Source organism: Lathamus discolor, chromosome 3 (genome assembly GCF_037157495.1).
Source record: "Lathamus discolor isolate bLatDis1 chromosome 3, bLatDis1.hap1, whole genome shotgun sequence".
Lineage (NCBI taxonomy): Eukaryota > Metazoa > Chordata > Aves > Psittaciformes > Psittacidae > Lathamus > Lathamus discolor.
Window position 1 is genome coordinate 147,285,830 of NC_088886.1, and position 17,027 is coordinate 147,302,856.

Below are 17,027 nucleotides of genomic sequence, written 5' to 3' on the forward strand. Positions count from 1 at the left end.
CTGTATAACTGACAGCCTCTCTTATTTGGGCTACTAAGGCAGTGTTTGTAGGATACAGACTTTATAATTCACCTGAAACCAGCAAGCAAGACAGCAATCACAGGACTCATTCAATTGCAACCCAGAAGCAAAAGGCAAGGGTGTACACTTAGCAGGTTGCTTATAGGGAACCATCAGAGAGCCACTGATGTGCCTGTGCACAAACCCAACAGCACTTATTTAGCCTTCAGAGTATCATAACAAGTAGATAAACCCTTCAAGTGCTGTCATGTATTTAAAGCAGTAAACACAAACGGTTGAACGTATTTGAAGCAGTCAAATCACAGTAGCAGATTTTGAGCTTCTTACCTTATTGTGTATTGAGGGCAACAAGTCTGATTCATGATGGGTTTGTAGACATATTTTCCACTTCTAAAAATAATAACAAATATGCATCCATTTGTTGCTGCTTATACTACAAAATAAATGTAAGACCAACCTTTTTTGTTAAAATAATATCAAAATATTACATGATGAGTAACAGAAACCAAGAAGCAAGTTCTTCAGCTTTCTGCTGCTAAATTAAAATACTATCTTTCTAAAATACTAGGTGCTAGGAAGAAGCTCTTCCCTGTGAGGGCACTGAGGTGCTGGCAGCACAGGGTGCCCAGAGAAGCTGTGGCTGCCCCATCCCTGGCAGTGCTCAAGGCCAGGTTGGACACAGGGGCTCGGAGCAAGCTGCTCTAGTGGAAGGGGTCCCTGACCATGGCTGGGGGTTGGAACTGTGTGAGCTCTAAGGGTCCTTGCAACACAAACCAGTCTGGGATTCTAGAAGCGAGTATTTTCCTGTTCAACCGTGTTACAAAACTGCAAAGAGCACTGCAGAGACAGTTCTATTGCAATTGCTAAGAGAAACTAGTCAATTGTTTTCACAGACTGTTGCGGTTTAAGCCCAGTCAGCCAAAGCAGTCTCTCTCACTCCCCCCGCTTCTTCCCTGCACCTGCTCCCGGAGGGATGGGGAGAAGAATCAGAAGAATGCAACTCCCACGGGTTGAGATAAGCACAGCCCAGTAACTAAGGTATAACACAAATCACTGCTGCTACCACCAATGATAATAATGATGAGGGAAATAAGGGGAGAGAATACAAATACCACCAGCCAACCAGTACCCAGCCCAACCCAGCAGTACACCAGCCCTTCTGGGTAACTCTCAGTTACATCCTGGGCATAACGTGCTGTGGTATGGAATACCTCTTTGGCTAGCTTGGGTCAGGTGTCCTGTCTCTGCTTCCTTCCGGCTTCCCCTCCTCCCTGGCAGAGCACGAGGCTCACAAAGTCCTTGGTCAGACTAAACATTACTTAGCAACAACTAAAAACATCGGTGTTATCAGCTCTGTTCCCAGGCTAAAAGTCAACAACACAGCACTGCACCAGCTACTAAGAAGGAGAAAAACAAATGACTGCTGCTCCTGAACGCAGGACACAGACCTAAGTTTTAAAACTGGATTCTAAACTCTATCTAACCTGTCAGCAGGGCTTCGTCTTTTGTTTTAAATTTACCTTCGCCATCCTCTGTCTATGAGATCCTGGTAATCTTGAACTGTCATCGAATGCGCCCACATACCTGCAATAAATAATACAGTAGCACACTTGACTGACCACGGTTATGCTTTAAAACACAGGAAGGTACACAAAAATATGACTGCAAATCTGAGTAGCTCACGGCGAGTTACAAATCATAGAATCACAGAATCATAGAATAGTTAGGGTTGGAAAGGACCTCAAGATCATCCAGTTCCAACACCCCTGCCATGGGCAGGGACACCTCACACTAAACCTCCCACCCAAGGCTTCATCCAACCTGGCCTTGAACACCGCCAGGGATGGAGCACTCACAACCTCCCTGGGCAACCCATTCCAGTGCCTCACCACCCTAACAGGAAAGAATTTCCTCCTTAGATCCAATCTAAACTTCCCCTGTTTCAGTTTTAACCCGTTACCCCTTGTCCTGTCACTACAGTCGCTGATGAAGAGTCCCTCCCCAGCATCCCTATAGCCCCCCTTCAGATACTGGAAGGCAAGGATGGGCATATGCATGTATGCCATAAATTACTGATTTCAACACACAAAGTGTGAAAACACCAAAACTAATACAGACCTTGAGATGCAAACCAACCTGCAAATCAAATTGTGGTAAAATACTGGCACAGAGAGGCGGTGGATGTGCCATATCTGGAGACATTCCAGGCCAGCTGGGCAACCTGACCTAGTTGAAAATGGCCCTGCTCATTGCAGGAGAAGCTGGACCAGATGAGGTTTGGAGCCCTTCTAGCCCAGGCTATTCTGATTCTACACTGCTCTGACTGCACAAGGTAAAAGTTCACCTCTCTGCCTGCTATCTTTGCCAGAGATACACCAACAAAATAACACTGAATTGCTCCTAAATCTTGCGCTAACCTGCTGGGAACACCGAGCCAGAATTCCTCCGAGCAGCGCTGAAGCGGACACACACCATTCGCAGGGACCCCTTGGACAGCAGCTGCCCAGGCAGCTGCCGGGTGGAGCAGAGCTCAGGGACTGTCTCTCACCTCTTCACCCAGGAAAGCACATCATCCGCTTCCCACCGAGCCGTCCTAAGCTAAACCTGTCCAGCCACAGATCTAGAGCTATCGAGCCCGGCCCGGCCAACACTGGGAGCCCTGGGTTAACCCCATGGAGATGGAGCCTTCCCCGTCAGCGAAGGGTCAGACAGGAGAGCTGCGCCTCAGGGGCCGAACTGCACCGAGAGACCGCTTAGGGAAGGACCCTAGCTACATCCTTACTTGGGGTGCACGTGTTATGATAGCGGTAATTAAACAGTTCACGCTCTACACAGCTTTCCCGTTATTCCTCGTGGCTCACCCCAGCCTGGAGAAGCACTCTTACCGACCCCGACCATGAGGCGAGGCTTCCCGGCGAGCCCATGGCCTCCTCGGCCCCCCCCACCGGCCCGGCCTGGCTCTGCGGGCTGCCCCGGGTACCCCGGGCCGCTCGGAGCCCCCATGCCGGAGCAGGGGGCGGCGGGGGCCGTCGGGAGAGGGGCAGCGCTCGCTCCCGGCAGGACGGAGGCTGCTGCACGCCGCAGCTCACAGCCTTCCCCCGGCCCCAGGCTGGAGCCGCTCGGTGGCCTCCAGCCACCTGCGGTAGCGTCCCGGCCCTCAGAGCCCGCCCTGCCCGCGGGCCGCACCGTGCGAGAGGTTGCCGGTCTCGTTCTTGCAGTAGCCGCAGCGGTAGCCATCCTCTCCGCCGAAGTACTCGACGATGCTCGGAGAGACGCCCGCCGCCGCCATCTCCGCCGGGACCCTCTGGCCGTGCCCCGCCGCCCGGCTCAGAGCAGCGCCCTCCCCGCCGCCATACACCGCAACCTGGGCCGCCCGGAAGCAGCCGCCGCCGCCATCTTTGCTACGGGCAGCGCACCGGGAGCGCCCACAGGAAATGGTGGACCCGCCATCTTTAGTGAGGGCGGCGGCGCTGCCCAGCCGCTGGAGACCGGCGTCCCAGTCCCGTCCCACCTCCTCCTGCTTACCGGCAGACACCTTCCCCTGCTCCGACGCGCAGTAACCGCAGCGGTAGCCCTCCTTCCAGCCCTTGTACTCCACCACGGCGACAGGCATGGCGTACGGCTTGCCCGGCTCGCCCCGGCGGCCCTGCCCGCAGCGCCCCGCCGGGGCGAAGCGAGGAGGAGGCGGCCCTCGGAGGAGGCCTGGCCCCGTTGGCTGGAGCTGCTCTAGAAGAGCTCTGCGTTCTGGTGTAGTCGAGCAGAGATGATGGAACCGTGCTTTCACACACCCTCGGGGCCTGCCCACGTTATCACCCCCAGAAACATGCTCTAACAGCATCAACAGGACCTCCTACCCCAGCTGCTTGATCAGAACCCTGCCTGATAAAGGAAAAAGTCCTAAAAACTCCAGAGACAGAGCTCCTCCAAAGAGGATTTTCTGGAGACGGAGCTAAACTTTATTTATCTTGAATTAAAAAAATAATGTCATGGCCACATGTAGCTGTCCTGCCTTAGTTACAAAACCAGATACACCTGATGTCTTTTTAACTAAGTCCAAGGAAGGAGGACTTTTATGTGCCACTGAGATCAAACCTAAAACTCAAACATTGGTTTCCAGAGGACTAAGAGCAGAAAGACATCATCAGTGTCTCCTGTAGCACCCAAACTCATCTAGATACCAGGATTATCGCAGCAGAGATGGTTAACCACGCAAATTACACCTGCAGGAAGCTACTGGGGAGAGGCGAGGGATGTATGAAGGGGGACAGCATTTCATTCTTACTTAGAAGCATCTGTAAACTTTATGTAAAGTGGCAAACTAAGCCATAATAAACAGAAAGTATATGGTAATGACCCCGTGACAGGTATAAACAAACCAGCGCATAGGAAGTGTCGAGATGTTCTAATAGAAATAATTTTACAACATATATACATATAAAATAGTTTCGGAATGAAACGTTTTAAAATATTTTCTGTAAGGCACCTGGGGGAAAGAAAGAAAGAAAAAAAAAAGAAAAGCCAGTAAGACAACATGCATTAAGATTTGGAACTTAGCAAACACCTGTGACAATAAAAGAATTCAATGCTATGGCTGAATGGATTTTAGAGGGAACCTGATGGTGTTCCCTTCTTTTTACCTCAAGTCCTTCACACTAATCTATTAACAACATCAGCTGTCAATAGGTTAAAAGGTACAAAAACTAAGCTGTGATTCTTCACAGCCCTGCATTCTGAGTATAAAGCTACAAAAAATTAACTCAAGTATGCCACTTAACTGACTGACATGTAAAAACAGAATCATAGAATAGTTAGGGTTGGAAAGGACCTTAAAATCATCCAGTTCCAATCCCCTGCCATGGGCAGGGACATCTCACACTAAACCACGGCTTCGTCCAACCTGGCCTCGAACACCGCCAGGGATGGAGCATTCACAACTTCCCTGGGCAACCCATTCCAGTGCCTCACCACCCTTACAGTAAAGACCTTCCTCCTTATATCCAATCTAAACTTCCCCTGTTTAAGTTTGAACCCGTTACCCCTTGTCCTGTCACTACAGTCCCTGATGAAGAGTCCCTCCCCAGCATCCCTATTGGCCCCCTTCAGATACTGGAAGGCTGCTCTGAGGTCTCCACGCAGCCTTCTCTTCTCCAGGCTGAACAGCCCCAACTTCCTCAGCCTGTCTTCATACAGGAGGTGCTCCAGTCCCTGATCATCCTCGTGGCCCTCCTCTGGACTTGTTCCAGCAGTTCCACGTCCTTTTTATGTTGAGGACACCAGAACTGCACACAATGCTCCAGATGAGGTCTCACAAGAGCAGAGTAGAGGGGCAGGATCACCTCCTTCGCCCTGCTGGTCACGCTCCTTTTGATGCAGCCCAGAATACGGTTGGCTTTCTGGGCTACGAGCACACACTGAAGCCGGCTCATGTTCAGTTTCTCATTGACCAACGCCCCCAAGTCCTTCCCCGCAGAACTGCTCTGAATCTTTTCTCTAAATAAAGGGTTTTTTCATTTAACTACTGCATAGAAGATCAGATTACTTTGTTCCATTAAGACATCAACAATGTTCCAGATGTTATGCAGTTGCACTGCTCATAGTTTTTCTACATTTATAAGTCACAGGTAGTTTCCCTGCAGTTCTTCAACATGCATAAGGAACTCATTCACTGTACCCTCTTTTATTTAGTCTGATTTATTAAAACAATAAATATCCTTATTTAGTTTGATTTATTAAAAAACTTACCTGAAGAATTAATCTGTCTCCATTTCATCTTCATTGCTATGATAAGGAGGGCTAATCATGGGTTCCGTTATTTCAAATGTTTCTACAATCTCCTGGTTAGAGATGACAAAAGTATGTAAGTTACAAGAACAGAATTATTTTCATTTCATTGAAGTTACCATCACATAAGTAGTAAAGTTTCTCATACTGAAGCACTACTTCAAATTCCTAAGTATCCTTGAGCGAGGGACAAAGGAGAGGAGCTGTACGTGCCAAAAACTACTTTTTGTTTAAGATCTAGTACAAAGAGCAAGCGGTGAGGAAACTGAACAGAGAACTTCCCCTCTAAAAGCAACTATCATTCAGGAAAGGAAGAAACAGATGCTATTTATGCAGCCCTTATACAAAACAGTAAAAGCAAGTCACTGCACAACTTAAAAGCACTTAAACTGGGCAGGCTTCAAGGATCAAAGAGGAAATTGCTATCCCAGTTCTCAGCGTTCTTGCAGTTAAAAGCACTTATTAGATTTGTGATTGTTCTGGGAACCATAAGGTTAAATGCAGCGATAATACAGTGATAACTCCTGTCCTCATCAGAGTATGTAACAATGCAGTAGATAAATTCCTACACTTAGCAACAAAAAATAATCAAAAGTATCAAGAGCTATCTATTATACCTTCCAGTCTTTATAGTTCAGAGACAAGACAACCTGGTTCCGTGCTCCAGCACTATGGCCATCCTCCCTTTCCTCGTTGTCTTCTGAAGGTTCTGTGCAAAGTACAGCATTTCCAGAGTCTTTTTACTCATAAAGTCAGTCTCCTCCAGGAATACAAAAGCTTCACAAAAAGCAAATCAATGATACATGCTGCACGAAGATAGTCTCCAGCAATAGCCTGTATCATACACTCCAGACATTTCTTTAGTCTTAACTCCTAAAAATTGAGGAACTAACATTTCAGTCACAGAAGGACCTACGTATTTCATCCTTTCCAAAATCCAACCAGTTCTAATCCCACTGATATGCCATGAGAATGAAAGCTAAACACCTCCTACGTAGGATGGCATTTCCCTTACAACTGTTCTGAAGATGCAGCACTTCCCAACGCAGATAAAGGAGACTTCTTGCATCCAAAAATCTGTTTTCTCAGCAAAACCTAACAATGTTTGTTTATGTATTAGTGAAGATATCACTTGGAAATAAAAGGTTATTCCCTTTCCTTTTATTAACAGACTCAATACTTTCGGTTCCTCTCATAAATCTCTTTATGTCTTCAATTACACTCACTGGATATCCCCAAATCTCTACTCTTGCAGCTAAAAATATACCTGAAACTTTGTGAACACACAAGATGTAGCTACTTTTCAATAACAAAAACCCCAACAATTAGTCTTTTAAAGCTAGATTTTACCTATTATTGGCAATTTATCGTCATCCAGCTTTATTCTTGCAAAACCATCCTGAAAAGACAAGATTTAAAGTTTCATAAATTAGAGGTGATTAAGATAATGCACTGAGATTCCATATTTTAATATATTACATCATAAACAAGTACATGTATTGATACACAGTCTTAACTGGCATACCAAATAAGAATAGTTTAAATACAGCATTCATTCATTCACAAAGAATGCAGCTGATATAGGACAATTGGTAACCTGGATTAGAAAAAAATCTGGTTTATTAAAAATCATTATTCAGTAAATATACTGGAGTGAACCCTCCATGATCACATCACTTTTCACTATCAACCTGAATTTAGACAAATATATTAGTAAGTTTTTCTGTTTTCCCAAATTCATGTAATTTGACAAACTAAGTATGAAGTGCAAATCTACAGATTCAAAAGGTGTATTAAACACTGCACTAACATACTTTCCTACAGCCTCAATAACGCTTCTATACTCCCTGACTACACTTCTAAAATCGAACATAAAGTGAGGCAGAATCCCTTTGAGATGTGCGTAACAGCAAAAGTTTCATTATTGTTTTGCTGGGAATTAACTATAATAGAAAAATTTAATAAAAAATATTATACTGTCAACTCTGGTTTCTTTTTTATTCAATTACTAAAATATCACAGACTGTTTGTAGAAAACAAATTAGGATTCCTAATATTTAAATCCTAATCTGTCACTCTTGAAGCCAGAAAACCAAAAAATCGTATTTCTGGATAACTCCAATATCCAAAATAAGATTTCAAGAACGTTTCATGTCATGCCTTACCCTTATAATGAAGGACACATGAAAGATGTTTTCCACAGTGCGTGCAAAGGAGTTGGGATCAATCACAAGATCAAAGAAGGAAATAGGTGTGCTAGCTGGACAAGGAAAAAAGGGGTTGTTAAAAAACCAAACAGGCGGTACACACACCTAATATATGCAAACATAAAGTCAGGGCTCCTTTTAAAAGCTGATTGACTGTTTATGTCTATTTAGTTATAAAACTGAATTCCCAGTTGCCTGAAGAAAGAAACAGTTTCTAGAGATGATTGTTTTCTTCCATCTTTTGCCACACACATACACGTATTTGGTAATTATTTGATCCCCTCTAAAAAACGGCATGTTCTAGTAAGAGAGAGAGGATAGGGTTTAAATTTACTTTGCAGCAAACAGCAGTCAATTAGTGTTCATAAAAATAGTCTGTATCCTGCGACATGAAGTCTGCATAGAATCCTGGAAGAACCGTAAAATCCCAGACTGGTTTGGGTTGGAAAGGACTTTAAACCTCATCCAGCTCCAACCCCTGTCACGGGCAGGGACACCTTCCACTGGAGCAGCTTGCTCCAAGCCCCTGTGTCCAACCTGGCCTTGAGCACTGCCAGGGATGGGGCAGCCACAGCTTCTCTGGGCACCCTGTGCCAGCGCCTCAGCACCCTCACAGGGAAGAGCTTCTGCCTAAGAGCTCATCTCAGTCTCCCCTCGGGCAGGTTAAAGCCATTCCCCTTGGCCTGTCCCTGCAGGCCCTTGTCTGAAGCCTCTCTCCAGATTTCTTGTAGGTATATACCTTTAGGCACTGGAGCTGCTCTAAGGTCTCCCCAGAGTCTTCTGTTCTCTAAGCTGAACAAATCCAGCCATCTCAACCTGTCTGAGAGCTTTCTACTTGCAAATTCCAACTAATTTTGTTGCTATAGTCTAATCACTCTTAACTGTAGATTAAGAGCATTCAGCTTCTTAAAGTAATGCTTTAAAAGCTTACTGGAATCATACTTACGATCATTTTGAAAATGAGTCTGCAATAATCCCAAGATCCTCTCTACTTCTTTTTCTGTAGCTTCCTGATGAGACTCCTCCATTTTTTTTAACTGCAAAAAAGAAACACAGTTTCACCTCCAATAACCCCTGTGGCAAGACAAGATGAAAAGGGCCTTTTATGAACACCTAACTTAAAAGGTGAATTTTTCTCTCTATGCCACACATGCACAGTCACAGACACACGTATGCAAACGTAAAACAACATACACAGTGCTTTAGGAATCAATTCCCATCTTACAGAATCAACCTGACATACTATAGTTTGAAAGTTTTCAGCCTATTTACAGGTCTATATTTACTTTCCAATATTTCCGAGTTATGCCTAATGGCGCACAGTCTGTGAGTTTATTGTAGAAGTTTATTTATAAGTGTAGAAGAGCAGTTCATTAAAAGAAGGAAAAGTTAAAGATCTTTTCAGAAAAGCACCTAAGTTTACACGTAAGAAAAGTGAAGTTTAACATGGTCAAAGGACACGACTGTGATTTCAGATTTGCTCATGAGCGGTACAGCAGGGGACTCCAAAGCACCCCCCAAGCACTGTAACCTACACAGTACCAAATACACTTCTCAAGCAGTCCTCAGCAACCTGTTTGCTGCTCCTGTTAGGTAACAATTTCCCTTTGACCACCCTGCAAGCTACAGAAACTTCTACACATAACTATATCTAACACAGATTTACATATATGTGATGTGATCATCAGCGCTTCCCTAAGCAAACGACAAACAGCAGTCACTTGCTTTTGGAAACAACTGTCTCAAACTCCCCAGCTCCTCTTCTTCCCAGTACAAACTGTATCAGAATATTTTCTATCACTATTTGGACTATTATGAAGTATGCTGCATTTAGAAAGCCACACTCAACATTTTCACCATCAGGGTGCCCAAAGAAGCTGTGGCTGCCCCATCCCTGGCAGTGTTCAAGGCCAGGTTGGACACAGGGGCTTGGAGCAACCTGCTCTATCGGAAGGTGTCCCTGCCTGTGGCAGGGGGTTGGAACTGGATAAGCACTAAGGTCCCTTCCAACCCAAACCAGTCTTTGATTTTATGATGTTGCCTCTACACGCTGGCATTATCAGCCAGAGGCTCCCTATATTGACATGGTTTATTCTTTCAAAGGAAGCCTCCCTGGAAGTATTCTCAGACTTTGGCCTTTCTGCCAGAGTACAACAGAAGGAATGGGAAAACAGAAAGCAGAGAAAATAGTGATTAAGGGAGTCAATTAGTTTGTTGTTACCTGCATTTCTGTGCAAATAATGTGGACTGTTAGATGATTTTTAACTAAAAGTTGAAAACACACTAATATAGAGAAGTTTCTTTTCATTTCCTTTCAAAGCAACAAGCATCAGAGCAAATAAAATAATTTGAACTTGTAAAATCAGGCTGTAAATCCTACTTCCTTCCACTCAGTGAAATACTGCAGTCCACACAAAAAAAACTGAGAAGCCTAATAATGAAGTCTGAATTCTTTAGTCTGAATCCTTTCGCACTACACAGTTCCTAACAACAAACCCCAAACCAACATGAACTAGAAAGATTTACAAGTCAGTTGTAGTAACTGTGCCATAACAAATCATCAATATAGATAACAGTTCACAAACCTGAGCAGGCATCGCCCTTTTTCCTTCTGTTCCTGTAGTCTTTTTCTGCCTCTCAATCCGTTGCCTTGGTACAGGAGGATCAGACTTGAAAGATCCCAACCTAACCAAGATAAAAAGAACACGTATATGGAAATATATTTTAGATGATGTGCTAAGAAATCTATAAAGTAAGCAAACTGATCTGCTGATAAGGATGCAAAGTAATGACCGATGTCTACAAATAAAGCCTCATCACACGTAGATTTCTGTAAACAACCATCCCCTAAGGTTGTTCCCAATATATGTTGGCAGCCTCATACCAGAGTTAACAACAGATGTATAAAATTTGATGCAATTATTCCAACTTTAACAGAAAACTTTAAATCTCCTTTTCTGAAAGCTAAGAAAGAAATGAAATTCATATCCTCCTCTATCTCCATTTGAATTTATTACAGACTTTCCTGTCTGAAAACTCTCACCATACAGTATTTATCTCTTTTTTATCTATTGTTTAGTTTCTGTAAGTTCAGGTTTACAATTTTCTCATATACAATCAATCATAAGAACATTCAGTACACTAAGATGAGACCCAACATTTCTCATTAAACAATGCAATATAGGTGGTAGATTTCAGCACTTTCTTGAGTGCTTACCTCTCTCCATTGACTACATAAGGAACTTAGGCTCCTAACTTTGAGTGCCTTGAATCTCCACCAAGCTAGATGCCTAAAGAAGAGAGTGTGAATTGAGACTCAATCCAAGGTAGTTCAGCAGGTACCCAAATATTTTACAGCACTTATTTTTCCCTATCTTGAGTTGCAATTGCTCCATTTCAGAAATCACAGACTAACCATGAGAAAAAATAACTCAGGCCTCAGATAAGCAGAGAAGCATAGAATAGTTTGGCTTGGAAAGGACCTTAAGATCATCGAGTTCCAAGCCCCTTGCCATGGACAGGGACACCTCACACTAAACCATGTCACCCAAGGCTCTGTTCAGCCTGGCCTTTAACACTGCCAGGGATGGAGCATTCACAATTTCCTTGGGCAACCCATTCCAGTGCCTCACCACCCTCACAGTAAAGAACTTCTTCCTTACATCTAACCTTAAGTTCCCCTCTTCAAATTTGAACCCATCAAGGATAGAGTCAGAAATTAACAGTTCTTTTCCTAAACTGAGAACTACACTTAATTATATTAACACTTTATTATATTAACACTTTATATTCACACATCCTCCATCAAAAGGAGACGTGTGTATAAAGTCCATAATTACTTAAGTCAAAATGTAATTACTGAGAAAACAGTCTTTCTTGCAGCCAGTTTTGTCTTAAAAAAAATAAAAAGGTTTGGAAAACACTTATCTCTTAGAGCTTGAAAGTGCAAAGCCAAGTTTGAATCATCTTAATTAGCCATCCCTCATTAAATATCAGATATTGTATGATCAAATTAGTATATTCAGCAGCCTTCTTACAGTGAGACTTATTGGGGGGTGGAACAAGTGTGAAAGCATAGCCAACTGAGTAATACTCTCTCAGTTCTACTGCTGATATTTAATTCAAATAGGTCCCGCTATGGCTGTCTTTATGAGAGATTTAAATTGGAGAGTTGTCTATAAGCCAGGTGACTAAGGGTCACTTCACAGCAGCTAAAAAGGCTCCTACCAGTGGGCTGCTTACACAAAACGAGAGATGATGCCGATTCTACACAGGCCACTTGCCAGTAATCAGGTGATTTCTTGCGAAGGCAAAGACAGAATGGAAGACTCTAAAAGACAACTCATTAACACAGATATACAAGAAGAACTATTGGTCTCTTCTTGAGAATAGGATCACCAGGTAAAAGATACAGACCCCGATGGACTGACCTTCCAAAACTATCTAGGGTGGGGGGAAAAGGCTTCCTGTATTCATGATTCTGGCTGCAACTTGTACAGGGAGAGAAAGATGAGGGAAGAGTCAGCTTTTGAAAGAAAGACGATCGCTTCTGCTGGGTTTGGTCTGAAGCACGTAAATCAAGAATATCTTGCTTTCTCTACTAGATACAAGCGATGCTATTTTGTAGCCAAGCCAAATCAAAATCAGAGGAAGAAACATTATGAAATATTTTGGAGACAAAGAGTTCACCGTACCATAAGAACAGAGAGCACACGTCAGTTCTTGTTGACACTCTGTGACCCAAGATTAAACTCTATTCAGGCCCAGGGCATTAATGATAAGAATCAATTAAGACCATTGACTTGTGCTGCAGTTTATGCTATTTCCTTAAATAAACTTACATGTAGTGAAAAGAAGGTGCTCTTCTGAAGTACTTTTCTGTTTCTTCTCCCAGTTTATGCCAGGCATCACTAGGCAAATAGCCTGAAATGCTCTCAGAATCATTATCATTTTCTTCTGCTTCTATGCGATTTATACCCATGAAAGTTAACTAGAAGATAAAAAAAAGCTGCAATGAAAATTCACTTAGAGAAAGATCAGCAAATACTGTAATGGTAAAATACTAGATCACAGTGTTTGTCTTGCTAGATTAATACTTAATACCACTGCACAAGAACCTCGACTTTCCTGCAGATACTGTGAAAACAGAAAAAGACTCACATACACACTTGTATTCACAGCAAGCATTGGAAGAAAGAGCTATAGGTAAATAAAACTGCCTATATTACAACAGAACTTCAATGAAATTACCATGTAGGAGAGTAGAAGGTGTTCCTGCCCATGGCAGGGGGTTGGAACTACATGAGCTTTAAGGTCCCTTCCAACCCAAACCATTCTCGGACTACTTAAATTGTGCTATAAAGCTAAGGTATCTTACAGTTTCTGAACACCACACATTTCCAGGAAGCTTAGCTCCTCAACACCATAAAACAGCTTATTTGACTCAACCTTACAGCCAGCCGCCAGACTTCCCCAGAAAAAAACACTGCAAAACAATTTAACTTGATGGGGTTTTTTTTAATATTGCAGAGTTCTAGACTTGACCAAAGACTCAGACTCCTCATTAATCTAGTGTAACACAAGAGAAAATTTCCAGGGAGGGGAGGAAGGAAAAAACCCAAACTCTTCAAAGCTATTCTAAACTGACTCTTCCACCCAGTCACAGTACAAAGAGGCAAACATGTCAAGTCTAAAAGCATGCAAGTAATCTAAAGTCCCATGTCATGTCAGTGACATGGGGCCTTAAGAATTCCAAAAACATATAAAGCAGTGGAGAGAATAAAGAAACTACTCAGAGCTACTGAAGCTACAAAACAGTGAGCATAAAAAAAGCGTACAAGGCTACCTTAAGAGCACAAACCAAGGTGTGATAAAGTAGCAGCAAGGCACCAACGGGAGGGGATGTTTGCATTTTAAGTTATATTTTCCCCTCTGCATACTGGAAATGCTCAATACATAGTTTAGAGCAATTACCAACAGTAACCAGAAAGTTAATCAAAGAACTTCACAGGAAGAGTTAAATTCCATCAGAACTGTCCTCTACTGCCTGAAAACTTGTTCTATAACAAACAGGGCAAACCCCCAGCAAAACTGTTGGCAAATTCAGTCTAGAACTTACCAAGTCTTCTGCAAATACTAGAGAATCAAACGTTGTCATTTCAGAGTGCAACTCATTGGCCTTCTCCTTTCCTAGATTTGATGCCAAGACAAGAAACTGGGCATCAAGGGCAGCTTCTCGTGCAGTGAAAACTGTTACAGAAAAGATTTTATGTTAATAAGATGAAATTATCAAAAAAACAGTAAGAAAATTTAGCATACAGACTATCCTAGGTATAAAGCTTTATCAAGCATTTTGTTGCAATGACCTCTAACACCTGTACTTACATAATCTTTATAATAGTACTTGCATTAAAAAATAAGAGAAAAGGAAAAGGAAAGGATGACACTGACAAAGGCAAGCATGGAAAAATAACACAGCACCCTAAAGAATAAAATGCCTTCTTTATTGACATGTTTTCCATCTCTCAAAGTGAAATGAACCCCTCTAACTCATAGCTTCTATATCTACTGCTTATGTATATTGTTCTGCAGTGTCAAGACAAAGCACTGAGAACTTCCAAGCGCAAATAAACACTAAAGTAATATTAGTTTTCTCATATCAACGTATTCAAATAATTCCTCTTCAACTAAACCTATCTGTTTTAAGTTATACTTTAATAATTCTGGTAAAGTACTTGACCTTCAACTTCATTCTCTTGCCCTTTTTTGTTTCTAAGGAGTCATCACCTTACACGTGGCCAACTGTCAAGCAAACACCACTAACAAGGACCACAGAATTTGTTTTACCTCCACTAAACAGTTTATTGGCTTCTTCCAAAGCTTCTGTCAGCCTGTTGCTTTTTGAACTCAGCATATCCTCGCGATTTTCTGGGGGACAAACAAACGAAATCTTATGTTACTTAAATATAGACGCATCGAGGAATACAGATTTACACCTTAATCAGAACTGGCTGGGTCACATACACAAAAATACAGAATATAGTTACAGTACATTAATTGCAAGATCACGCAGGCTCCGTTTTTATTAATGCATTAACTCAGTTTGAAGTAATTTTTCGTTTACTTCAATGGTGTAAGATCTATACTGTACCATAGGATGGTGAATCGCTGGCGCAGGGTGCCCAGAGAAGCTGTGGCTGCCCCATCCCTGGCAGTGCTCAAGGCCAGGTTGGACACAGGGGCTTGGAGCAAGCTGCTCCAGTGGAAGGGGTCCCTGCCCATGGCAAGGGGTTGGGACTGGATGAGCTTTAAAGTCTCTTCCAACCCAAACCTGCCTTGGATTCTATGAATTTATGTTAGCAGATCCCTCTTGGTTCGAGTAAAATACCTGTATCTGTGTCAAAGCTGCTACCAGCTACCACGTTATTCATCTTACCTTTAGGTTACTAAGGATTTTCATGAAACAAACAAACAAAACCCCCCAAGTGAATGCTTGATGACTTCTGAAGATCACCACGTCAAACATAGTCAGTTCTATATCACAGTCTATGTATGATTTAACACGGCTTCAGAGCTCCTGTTCTAAACAGCTACTCACAACACTGCTTTTAAAGACTTACACCACCTCAATGACCTGACATACCACTGCTGGTTTCCGCATAAACACAGCCGGGATAATCCACGAATTGCATTGTATTCCCTTGTAAAACACCACCACACATTTACTGAGCATGCAGAAAATACCAGCACCACACACTGCTAAATTCAGCAGGCCATACTCCAACCACCATGATGTTTCTATGAGAAAACCATCACACTCCAGCCACACAGATGGGCAGCGCTGACACATCTATCTAAAGAGTTGCTAAAAATCCCACAGCATTTGGAAAGCCCACGAACAACTTTCAGGTCCGAGCAGAAAACCTGCACCCAAATTAAAGCTCAAACACCATTAAGGCAAAATTAAAGGCTCTGCGTTTAGCTCCGGGTCTAAAGCTGGCAGTTTGGCCCGCGGCATCAATGCGGTTAGGGGCGGGTAACGCCCTCATAACCTTGCTATCCCAGGGCATGTAAAGGCTTCCAGGGAGGCAGGACCTGGATCCAACCGCGGGCCCGTCGTTTCAGCAGCCCGAGGAACCGGGTGTTCCAGGGCAGCGTTGCGAGCTCCTCACACAGCGCGGCCGGGCTTACGCTGCACGCTGTAGATGAGCTCCCGGTACTGGTTGCGGATGATCCTCCTGCTGCGCTCATCGCCCTCGCCGCCCTCCAGCCGCTGCGGCTCCTCGCCCTCCGCACCCGTCTCCTCCATGTCTCTGTCGGCGGAGCCCGGCGAGCGGGCCTGCTGCTGCTGCTGCCGCCGCTGAGGCACGGCGCCGTTCCGCGAGGTGGACGGCAGCGAGGCGCGGCCGCGCTCCGAGCTCGAGCTCCCGGAGGAAGAGGTGACCCCATCGCTGCTGCCCGGCCCCGACATCGCCGCCCGGCCGGCGCAGCACCGCCCAGAGCGCCAAGGCCGCCGAGACGCCGTTACCGGGCGCGACGGTGGCCCCGGAGGGTCAAACGGCAGCGGGAGGTGGGGCCAAGCCCTGTGCAGCCGGCGGTCATGGCGGGCGCCAGCCCCGCTCTGAGGTTACGAGGGGGAATGCAGCAGCCGGCGCTGGCAGCCGCCGGCGGAGCCGCGCCTGTCCCTGCCCTGTCCCTGCCCTGTCCCTGCCCCTGTCCCTGCCCTGTCCGTGTCCCGTCCCTGTCCCTGTCCCTGTCGTTGCCCTTGAGCTTTGTCTCTGTCAGAAATGGAGGGCGCCCGAGCCGTTTGGAATAGATCCCCGAAACATCCGCTCGCGCACGGCCGAGACGGGACTTTTTACCCCTTGCATTAAGCAACTTTTCTGCTCCTAAAAGCTTGGGCAGGAGAGCCCTAGAGGGGGAGGAGGGGAAACGTAAGGATGAACCTGATGGTGACACCTCTTTCACCTGCTTTTGAGCCTCTCTAAGGTCTGAGGAGCAGAAGAGGTGAAGATTGCA

At 44.4% G+C, this 17,027-nt stretch overlaps 2 protein-coding genes across 4 annotated transcripts in view; both read right to left on the reverse strand.

Annotated features, from left to right (window-relative positions):
• Positions 1-3,441, reverse strand: part of ATE1 (arginyltransferase 1) — an 87,511-nt gene extending 84,070 nt beyond the window's left edge. For 2 of the 3 annotated variants that reach the window (XM_065672406.1, XM_065672404.1), the window contains exons 1-3: positions 3,208-3,440; positions 1,542-1,605; positions 349-411 (exon numbers count right to left, since the gene is read on the reverse strand). In XM_065672406.1, the coding sequence (XP_065528478.1) occupies positions 349-411; positions 1,542-1,605; positions 3,208-3,310 (230 nt within the window). In that variant the 5' untranslated portion in view covers positions 3,311-3,440. Of the gene's footprint in view, positions 1-348; positions 412-1,541; positions 1,606-3,207 lie in introns of all 3 variants that reach the window. The other variant, XM_065672405.1, reaches the window with a different exon arrangement.
• Positions 3,442-4,408: 967 nt separating this feature from the next.
• Positions 4,409-16,580, reverse strand: NSMCE4A (NSE4 homolog A, SMC5-SMC6 complex component). Its single transcript, XM_065672407.1, has 11 exons — positions 16,200-16,580; positions 14,856-14,936; positions 14,128-14,258; positions 12,851-12,999; positions 10,595-10,694; positions 8,956-9,046; positions 7,968-8,062; positions 7,153-7,201; positions 6,420-6,511; positions 5,764-5,855; positions 4,409-4,504 (listed from the first exon to the last, which is right to left on the reverse strand). Exons 1-10 carry the CDS (start codon positions 16,477-16,479, stop codon positions 5,772-5,774), a joined length of 1,152 nt encoding a protein of 383 aa, XP_065528479.1. The 5' UTR covers positions 16,480-16,580; the 3' UTR covers positions 4,409-4,504; positions 5,764-5,771.
• Positions 16,581-17,027: the final 447 nt, after the last annotated feature.

Excerpts from the sequence above, each read along its gene's own strand:
- NSMCE4A (XM_065672407.1), bottom strand. The coding sequence starts at position 16,479 with ATGTCGGGGCCGGGCAGCAGCGATGGGGTCACCTCTTCCTCCGGGAGC. Across the intron at positions 7,202-7,967 it reads ATGTGTCCTTCATTATAAGG|GATGGTTTTGCAAGAATAAA; the intron begins GTAAGGCATGAC and ends TTGTCTTTTCAG. Across the intron at positions 5,856-6,419 it reads TGAACTATAAAGACTGGAAG|GAGATTGTAGAAACATTTGA; the intron begins GTATAATAGATA and ends ATCTCTAACCAG.